At 39.0% G+C, this 9,212-nt stretch overlaps 1 protein-coding gene across 23 annotated transcripts in view; it reads right to left on the bottom strand.

Moving 5' to 3' along the window:
- Positions 1 to 9,212, bottom strand: part of GPHN (gephyrin) — a 671,572-nt gene that overhangs the window by 178,919 nt on the left and 483,441 nt on the right. For 5 of the 23 annotated variants that reach the window (XM_042462624.1, XM_042462653.1, XM_042462635.1 and 2 more), the window contains 2 exons: positions 8,363 to 8,459; positions 6,470 to 7,469 (listed from right to left, as the gene is read on the bottom strand). The exons of the other annotated variants lie outside the window; for them this stretch is intronic. In XM_042462624.1, coding sequence (XP_042318558.1) covers positions 7,336 to 7,469; positions 8,363 to 8,459 — 231 coding nt within the window. In that variant the 3' untranslated portion in view covers positions 6,470 to 7,335. Of the gene's footprint in view, positions 1 to 6,469; positions 7,470 to 8,362; positions 8,460 to 9,212 lie in introns of those variants that run through there. 23 annotated transcript variants of the gene reach the window in all.

Below are 9,212 nucleotides of genomic sequence, written 5' to 3'. Positions count from 1 at the left end.
GTGAAGATCTTCCACCTTCCACCATTATGCCTAACAGGGCCATTTATCTTTTCAGACTCTCAACAACTGTGATATATGCACATCAAAACAATTTTTTGGTTTAACCATGGTTTAAAATGTGTACTTTAATTTTCTCCTGCTCAGTACTTCAATTGCTAAATGGAGTAGTCACCAGACAGAGAAGAGAGACATAGTAAACCACCTGTTGAAGACCTTACACCGTGAAAACCCCTTGATGAGGCAACACAAAATGAACCAAGAGATAGAGCCAGAAGATGAAACTCCCAGGTCAGATGGCACTCAACAAGCAGAGGACAGCTATGAATTATATTGTGGCTAATGACACAACTGGAAAGATGTTCAGCTGTTGACATGCTCAGAGGTGAAAGGAAAGTCAGAAGCTGCATAAGCTATGATAGGAACATAGACTGTGAGAAGTGTGAATCAGGAGAAGCTAATAATAGTAAAACAATGGAATGTATAAACATTGCAATACTGGGAGTGAGCGAGTTAGAGTGGCTAGAAATGGGACATTTTGAATCAGTGTTACCAACACAGTGTTTTAATCAAGAACTGAACATCTAAGAAGAAATGAGGTGGCAGTAATAGTGAAGAGAGGTGTAGAAAAAGCAGTCAAAGGAAGTAACACAACATTTTGCCAATATCAATAAGACCAGGGAAGGCTCATAAATATGACCACACTCCAAGCTTATGCTCCAACAAAAGAAGCAAAAGAAGAAGAAATTGAAAGAGTAATCTGTGCTAAATTCCAGGGGGGAATTGACTACACCAAAATAGCACTTCTTGTTCATCATAGGTGCCTGGAATGCAAAAGTAAGAAACAGCAGGATCAAAGAATGTAGCAAAATCGGATCAAGATCAAGATCAAGAAAAGGAGCAAGAAATGAAGCAGAGAGATACTGATAGAATTTTATGAGACCAACACATTGTTCATTGCAAACACATGTTTCAAGTGGCTAAAGGGGCAATAGAAATAAAAAAGCTGATGAAAACAATACACTAAAGAACTATATGAAAGAGACGAAACAATGACAGATTCATTCAAGGAGGAACCATTTGAAGATGACTCTACAAATTCTGCAACCTAGCAGTTCTGCCAACCTAGCAGGGAAAGTAACAGCATTCTGTGCAGCCAGTTTTGACAATGCTTGCTCTTTGGATTAGTAATGGAGATGAGCACTGCCCCCTACAGTTGGACATGACCACATTGTCAAAGGGGAAATCTTTACCTACAATTTTAGAAAGTGAAGTGGAAGCTGCACACTAAAGGCTTTTGGAAGAAACAAATCACTTGGAACAAATGGCATATCAATAGAGCTGCTTCAAGTTACAGAGAAAGAATCTACTGTAGTTCTAACTAAACCCTGTCAACAAATATGGAAAACAAAAGAATGGCCCACAGAGTAGAAACATTCAATATATATTCCAATCCCCAAGAAAGGGAACACCAGGGACAGCAGTAACCATAGGACCATTGCATTATTCTCCCATGCAAGCAAAGGGATGCTTAAAATTCTACAACAAAAACGTTTGGAGAAAACAATGACAGATATCCAAGCTTGGTTCAGGAAAGGAAGAGACGTTACTATGAAGGACCTTTACAAGTTCCTGAAGTGTAAAGATATATAATTGTAAAGGGTACATACAGTGGGCATTGTTATTCACTAGGATTTGGTTACAAGACCTCCCATGGATACCAAAATCCATAGATGCTCAAGTCCCATTAAATACAATACCACAGTAAAATGATGTTCCCTTATATAAAATGGTAAAGTTATGGTGTGCTTTTTGGAATTTATATATTTTAAAAATATTTGGAATCCATGGATACAGAAGGCTGACTGTTTAATATAAAATTATGAAGTATAAAGATATATAATTCAAATCCTACTAGTTAGTATTTTCCGGGCCATCCTATTTCCAATGTCTGTGTGTGATTGAGAAAGCTGGTAGGAAGAAAATCAACTCATTTGAAATATGGTGATGGAAAAGTGTTCTATGGATACTGTGGACTGCTAAAAAGACAAATAAATGAGTCATAGAGCAAACCCTGAGAGCCAGCTTCATGTAATGGTTTGAGTGTTGGACTACAACTCTGGAGACCAGGGTTTGAATCCCTAGCTGACCATGGAAATCACTGGATGACTTTGGGCAAGTCACATTCTCTCAGTCTCAATGGCAAGCCCCCTCTGAACAAATCTTGCCAAGAAAAACCCATGATAGATTCACCGTAGGGTCACCATAGGTCAGAAATGACTTGAAGGCACATAACAACAACAGAGCAAATCAAACCTGGTCTCTCTCTAGAAGCCAAGATGACTAATGTGAGACTGTCATATTTTGGACATATAATGAGAAGACAAGGTTCACTAGAAAAAACAACAATGCTTGCTAAGGCAGAAGGCAGTAGGAAAAAAGGAAGACTGCATGACAGATGGGTTATCTCAATCAAGGAAGCCACAGCCCTGAGCAGAGCAGTTGATGACAGGGTGACTAAGGGGCTCAACAGGCCGCCTGTTTGGAGCTGCTTGCAGCTGCCCCTTTCCTCGCTGGATTGGGGCCGCGGCAACTACATGCCGCGGTCTCAATCTGGCCTTTCTATGGTGCAAAAAGCATCTCCTTTTTGCTGCGCAGAAAGGTTGCCCTAGCTGCAGCGGAGGCCTTTTGGCGCAGCGTATATAAACACTGCACCAATGGAGCGCCGTGTGCCCCCCCACCATGCAGTTGGGTGCGCAACGTGATGCCGGAGTGTGGACAGTTGACGTGTGTATGCCACACCTTCATGCCGTCCCCACACCAGCGTATAATGCTGGTCTGTGGAGGCTCTAAGTTGAAGTTGATGGCAATTAACAATAATCTTTACAGCAGAGGGCTCCACAACCCTAATCTACTTCTGCCACCTTTGTCTCTCAACTTATTAACATAGTATTTTAGTCATTGTAGTGCTCTACCCGAGGTTGAAAACACACACTGGAATTCTTGCTGAAGGTACACACAAAGAAACAAACATAAGCAATACAATTCCCAAAACAAATTGGAAAGGAAGCCTTGTATTGAGCATACCAATTGCAGTACAGAACAATTTGAAATTATTAGCCAAACATTCCAAACCAAACCAGTCAATTAACTAAAACCTTTAAAACATAGACAACTCTACATAAATAACATGTATTATATAAGTATAGATGAATGGGTACAAAGAAAATATAAGTGAAATTTATAAAGTTGTAAAGCTCCCCACCCAACAAGGTAGTTAGTAAATCATCTGGAATGTATTGTTGTGAGAGACTACTCAGATGCTCTGTCACATTCAAACTATCAGCATCACACCAGGTAGACTGATGGGTCTTTCGTTCTTTCTTTTCTTTCTTTCATTTCGGCTTGGATGCATATCTCACTGCTGAGCAGGACTAAAGGCACAATATTGGGATTGAATAAAAGCTTTCTTGTGAGAGGAACAAAGCAAAGTGGAAAGGGCTTCAAAATGCCCCCCCCAATTTGGACATATGCCCCCCAGTTGTGCAAAGCACAGCTCAAGTCATTGCATGCCCACACAGAAGTAAGCCTCAGCACAACTGCATTTGGGCATGAAAAACATTGATCAGATTTGGGCATGTCTGCTCAAAAGGTATTCAATGTTTCAATAGCCTGTATTCAGTGTTTCAATAGTGTGTATTTAAATATGCATGTATTTTAAGTTTTAATCCTTAAATTGTCACTTATGGGAGACGACAGCAGTGTTTTCCTCACATTGCCCTGAAGAAAGCTCGTCTTTTTCAGTACTGACCAAGAAATTCCCAGCCCTTCTCTCCAGTCAGCGATCAAAGATAAACACGGTGCTGGAGTGAGAAGGGAGGGTTCTTGCAATAGAAGCTTGCTAACTGAATAGGGTCCTACTTTGCGAGACCCTGTCCATGGGCTGGAGATTTCTCATCTGTGATGTAAGCAATGGCACAATTTCAGGACTGTCCATTATAAACTGTAGAAATATAACAAGACCTCACCTGTCAGGACCATTAACTGTATGGCAGCTTGAATAAGGGAGCTTCAGGGAATAGGTGTTTTCATTCTAGAGCCATTACTTCTCCTTTGAAAAGAAGAGATTGCTTGAGTTCTACGGAGCTGTTACACTTGCATTTGTTACTAACAAGATGCCAGCTATTGTCAACAAAGTTTGAGAACAACCTTTTTCTTGAATACAGTATCATCAACATGGAGGTCATTTACAATTCAGTGTTAAAAGTACTGTAATTACACTCGTCCCTCCACACGTGCGGCTTTGACTTTCGTGGATTTCATTATTCATGGATTTTATTAATATGTTATCTCTAGGAATATCTATGTTCTCCAGTGCAACTCTATGGCCAACTTTAACCAAACGTCGCACTGAATGACCTACAGATTCCTAGAGAGAACACTCTACTAGGCATTTGTAGCTCGTCCAGCACAATTCTATGGACAATGTCCGGCAGATGTTGACCACAGAGTTGCACTGGAGGATCTAGAGATTCTTAAGGAGGAGTTTTCTCAGGTAAAAACATAATATTTTTGTTATTTGTGTTTTTTCCATATTCATGGGGATCCTGTGCCCCTAACCCTGGAGAATATGGAGGGACGAGTCTAGTCAAATGCATGGGCAGGGCATTTTTCTCACAACTCTTATCTCTGATGGAGAAACAAAGCCTCGTCAGTATTTTAGCTCCATAATATAGTTAACACACATCGGAAGGTCACAAAAGAAGAATCTATACATCTCTACATCAACTGTGGGTGAAATCCAGTGTTGTTGCCTTTTCTCTAGCAGCCCTGTGCTTGACCTCTTCTTGGGGGCTCCCAAGAGTGCACCTTGTGAAGGTGCTTCAGCAAAGAGGGGGAATAGCCCCTTCCTATTCTGCTGATAGTACTTACTCAGTGAATGGGAGGGATTAACATCACCACTGTATGTGTATTACATGGTTATGTTAACAATAATAAATTAAAATGTAACATAATTAATAGTAGAGACCAATGCTAAACTAATACACGGTGACAGTGAAGAGAGCTAAAATATACATACATACATACATATTATTATTATTATTATTATTATTCTGCTTTATTTATATATTCTCTAAAAGAGTATGTAGGTCTCATATGATGCCAAGCATAGTTTAGTTACACTGTTGACACACTCATGTGGAAAACTTTGCATGGCTCATGTTGAAAACTTTGCTTGGCTCATGTTGCTGGACTCTTGAATTAATAATGGTGACAGGATATATTCTGATTTCAAATATGTGGTCGTACAGTGGAATTGTATATTTGTTTGCATAGAAACAATTCTCACTGAAGACAAAAGGCAGAAACAGGATTGCAATCTTATGCAGCTACTCAAGGCTCTTCAGCACAATGCCAAATCAGTGAATAGCCAGTGAAAATTGTTAAAAATAATCTTTTTTTAACTGAAGAATCACTTTGTTCCTTCCACTATTCAGTCAAGATGGTTTCACATTTTACTGATTTTTTAAAAAAAATTGGTGATCTTAGCAATATTACATATATCTGTTGTTGTCTTGTACCTTTCAGTCATTTTTGACTTATGGTGACCCTATTACAGAGTTTTCTTGGCAAGATTTATTCAGAAGAGGTTTGCCATTGCCTTCCCTGGGGGCTGAGAGCATGTTACTTGCCCAAGGTTACCCAAGGCTGAGTGGGGAATCAAACTCTGGCCTCCAGTGTCTTAGTCCAAACTCAAGACACTATGCCACACTGGCTCTCATGATATATAGTTGGTATATATATTAAATTAAATGGGATTTTAAAAAAAGAAAATGTTAAGCAGACTTGGTAGTAACAAAACTATTTGTGGGAAGGACTTAAATGAAAATCTTCTGTCTTATGCCATATCTTGAAGGCAATGTTTACAAATTATTTATTTTATTATTCTGCCTAAACCTAGACTGATTTCTTGGGCTTGTTTGGCAAGAACAAGAAATAAGTCATGTAAGATTGGTGACCAGAATATATTTCAGTTGAAGGAGGGTGTTCCCAATGCAAATGTTTAAAAATGAAGAGAATGCTCAAATAAGGGGAGGTTGTGGCATTCCATGTTGTCAATACTACTGTACACTTACATCTCAGCTAATTTTTATGGGGATTGTGTTGTTATGTAAAACTGGAGCAGTAATAGTACTGTATTAGTATTGTAATAGTATTGTTTCATAAAGCATATTAGTTTAAATATTATCTAGGTATTACAGTCTAATTTTAAAACAATAGCAAGAGGACACCACTTTATTACTTTGTTAAAAAGAAGAGGCTGCAAAATCTCTCCACTAGTGTCTTTTTTAAAAAAGAAAAACTCAAATGTAATTGCGCTCATTTCATTGCTGAGCTAGGAGATCCTTCCCCAAAAGAGAAAGTGTTCCCCCCCTCCCCATTATTAAACAACAAGGCTAACACAGTCATCTTTTAAATAATGATCCAGGAATTTTTTTATTCATTTAAGTTTCAGTATCATTACAGAAAATGTTATGGTACAGAGTTGTTCAACATTAGTTTTATCTCTTTTCTCCTTTAAATTCCACATGAATGCTGGTAACACTAATATCTGTACAAGATCAGTCTTTGATTTTTTTAGATTTTAATTCTGTACATTTTTAAATGTATTGGTTAAAAAGGCTGTCAGCACTTAAGGAAGCAATTTTTGTTGTTTGTTTAAACAAAAGGTATCCAGTTACTGCCCAAGAGTACTGAGCTGGGTGGCTGCTGGGATGACAGATATCCCTGAACGCGCAGCAAAGGAGGAAAACCTTGGGGGCTTGATCGGGTTCCCAGTTCAGCCACTCGGCTTTTGGCACTGTGCACATCAACACGAGATACGATAAAGAACAAGCAGAAGCTCTCTGTGAAGCAGTTATGAAGCATACTAATAAGGGAAATCCAAGTGTTGTCTACACTAGTATAAATAAGCAGACAGCCTTGTTTTAAGAGCATAAGTAGTTGTATCTTAAAGATGAGAAAAAACACAAGTTCTGCAGGCACCTACTGCTGTCTACTAAAAGCTACCGCTATTGGAACTAGCATTGAACACACAAAGCAATTGCAAGAAAGGAAAAAGTTGCTTTGATATAATCAGAATAGATTTCTTTAAGATTTGTTTTTAAAGTTTTTTTAAAAGGTATTTATTTAAATCCATTTGAAATATAGTTCAAGGTGTTGACTATACTGATCAACTTTTATCCAAATCAGAAAAACTAGCTGTGCCGTTGCATATTACAGGATACAGTCAATGATATGTGGACATGCATCAAAACTTCTCTTTTGCTGGTGACATCATAGTCTTCCAATGACCATGACATCAACCACCTCGCCCTTATGAAGTTCCACATACTGCTCTGTCTTTGGAGGTAGCATCAACAGTCCATTGGCACTGCGCATACTCATCAGACGACTGCTCATCTGATTCCCTACAGGGATGCAAAAAGAGCCAAAAAAAAAAGTCCTGTTAGGAGGGCAAATGCCACAGAATAGAGAAACATATGAAGCCAGTTTACAAAAAATGAAAAACAAGACATTAGAATGGTCACATATAGTGAAAATGTGGTGTCAGAAATAAGACATGGAAGATACCTAGGAAATAATGGTTGGTCTTTTTTCCTCTAGAATTCTTACAATGCAATTTTGTTCAATCAAATCATTATTAATTCTCACATGTACAATTTTTCCATCATATCTTCTGGATGCCCTCGTACTGAATTATAATCTTGAACAGATGATTCCAAAGCCCTCTATCACACAACTGAAGAAACATTTTTTTTTTCATCTTGAGGACTGTCTTCCCTTGTGTGTGACCTCTGTGGACCATGTGCCACAATTGAGCAGGGCCGGAGCCATATACTTCAACTCACACATCTCTGTCTACACTTTCCCCAAGCCCCATTTTCTCATTTACACTCTCTCATACCAAGGCATCCCTAGTAAACCTGGACCATTTTACTTCCTGAGATGGATACTGTGACTTCCAGACCTAACAGTTACATGCTTAGAATTGTTAGCTGCCTTGAGCCCTTCTTGTGAAAAGGCCTCAGAGGGGAGGGAAAGGAAGCATAAACTATTTGTGCTTCTTGTTTTCTGTGTTACACTGAAAAAAAGATGAGAAAGATGAGCTGGATTTGTGGAAAGGGTATGGGGAGGGAATTTCACAGATCTAGAATATGTGGGTCTTGGTGTCAGATGATAAATAATGATCATATGTAAAGGAAGCTCAAATCCCTTGTGTTTCCTTTTGTTCTTCATATTCTGAAACACTTCAGCCTTGTCAGCGAGTAGAGGGGGAAGAAAATGCCCGCAGGAAGCTAACCTGTACTTTGTGCCCAAGGCAGTGGTTCTTGGTGATGCCAAGTCAGTATGCACCGGTGATATTCTGGACGAGGGTCCAATTTCACATCACATGATAACTGCAGAAACACACACACAAAAATAAGATATGTTATCTCTATCTGTCTGAAGGACCGCATAACATTTAGCAATCTGAAAATAAAAGCATATGCCAAACCCAATCCCAGATATATGGTGTTACACTGGGACTGGCCTGAAACTTGGAGAACTCTGGCTAAACTAGAGAAAAAAGTTGAGTAATACATACTTTCCCTCACAAATGTCACACCTAATAAAAATGTAAAATCTTAAAATAATCTACTTTCTATGTAATTCTTATCCAAATCATTATAATTGCTTGGTTCTTTACCCAGATAATATGGCTGCTAAGTGCAGCTCCATACCAGCTTTACTCTGCTCCTTTCTATTTCGCTCACTACGCTAGAGACTCCTATACAATTTTTTTCACTATTTAATGATCATTTTTTTTAAATGATATAATTTTTTCTGAAGATTTTGCAGACCTATAAATGGCTGGTGAGGTACAAACAGCAATCTACCACTAAAGATCCTTGGGGACACAGGACTCCTTAATGGTGGGGCAGCTCTCTGTCCCTCACTAGTTGTTTCCAGAACATGCTTCCAGGCTCTCCCTAATGGCACTACGTGGAAAACATGTCAATAGAAAGATTGAAATTCTGTCTATATGCCAGAACTGACTGATGGGGCAACCAGCAATCCATTCCCAAAGACCCTTTTGCTCCGTGACCATTTCAGGGCTTCAGGCCCTTGCTTTCCCTACTGAAATCAATGGAGACACAGCATCACAACCC

This window comes from Sceloporus undulatus, chromosome 1, assembly GCF_019175285.1.
Source record: "Sceloporus undulatus isolate JIND9_A2432 ecotype Alabama chromosome 1, SceUnd_v1.1, whole genome shotgun sequence".
Lineage (NCBI taxonomy): Eukaryota > Metazoa > Chordata > Lepidosauria > Squamata > Phrynosomatidae > Sceloporus > Sceloporus undulatus.
This window is presented reverse-complemented; position numbering and strand designations above follow the sequence as displayed.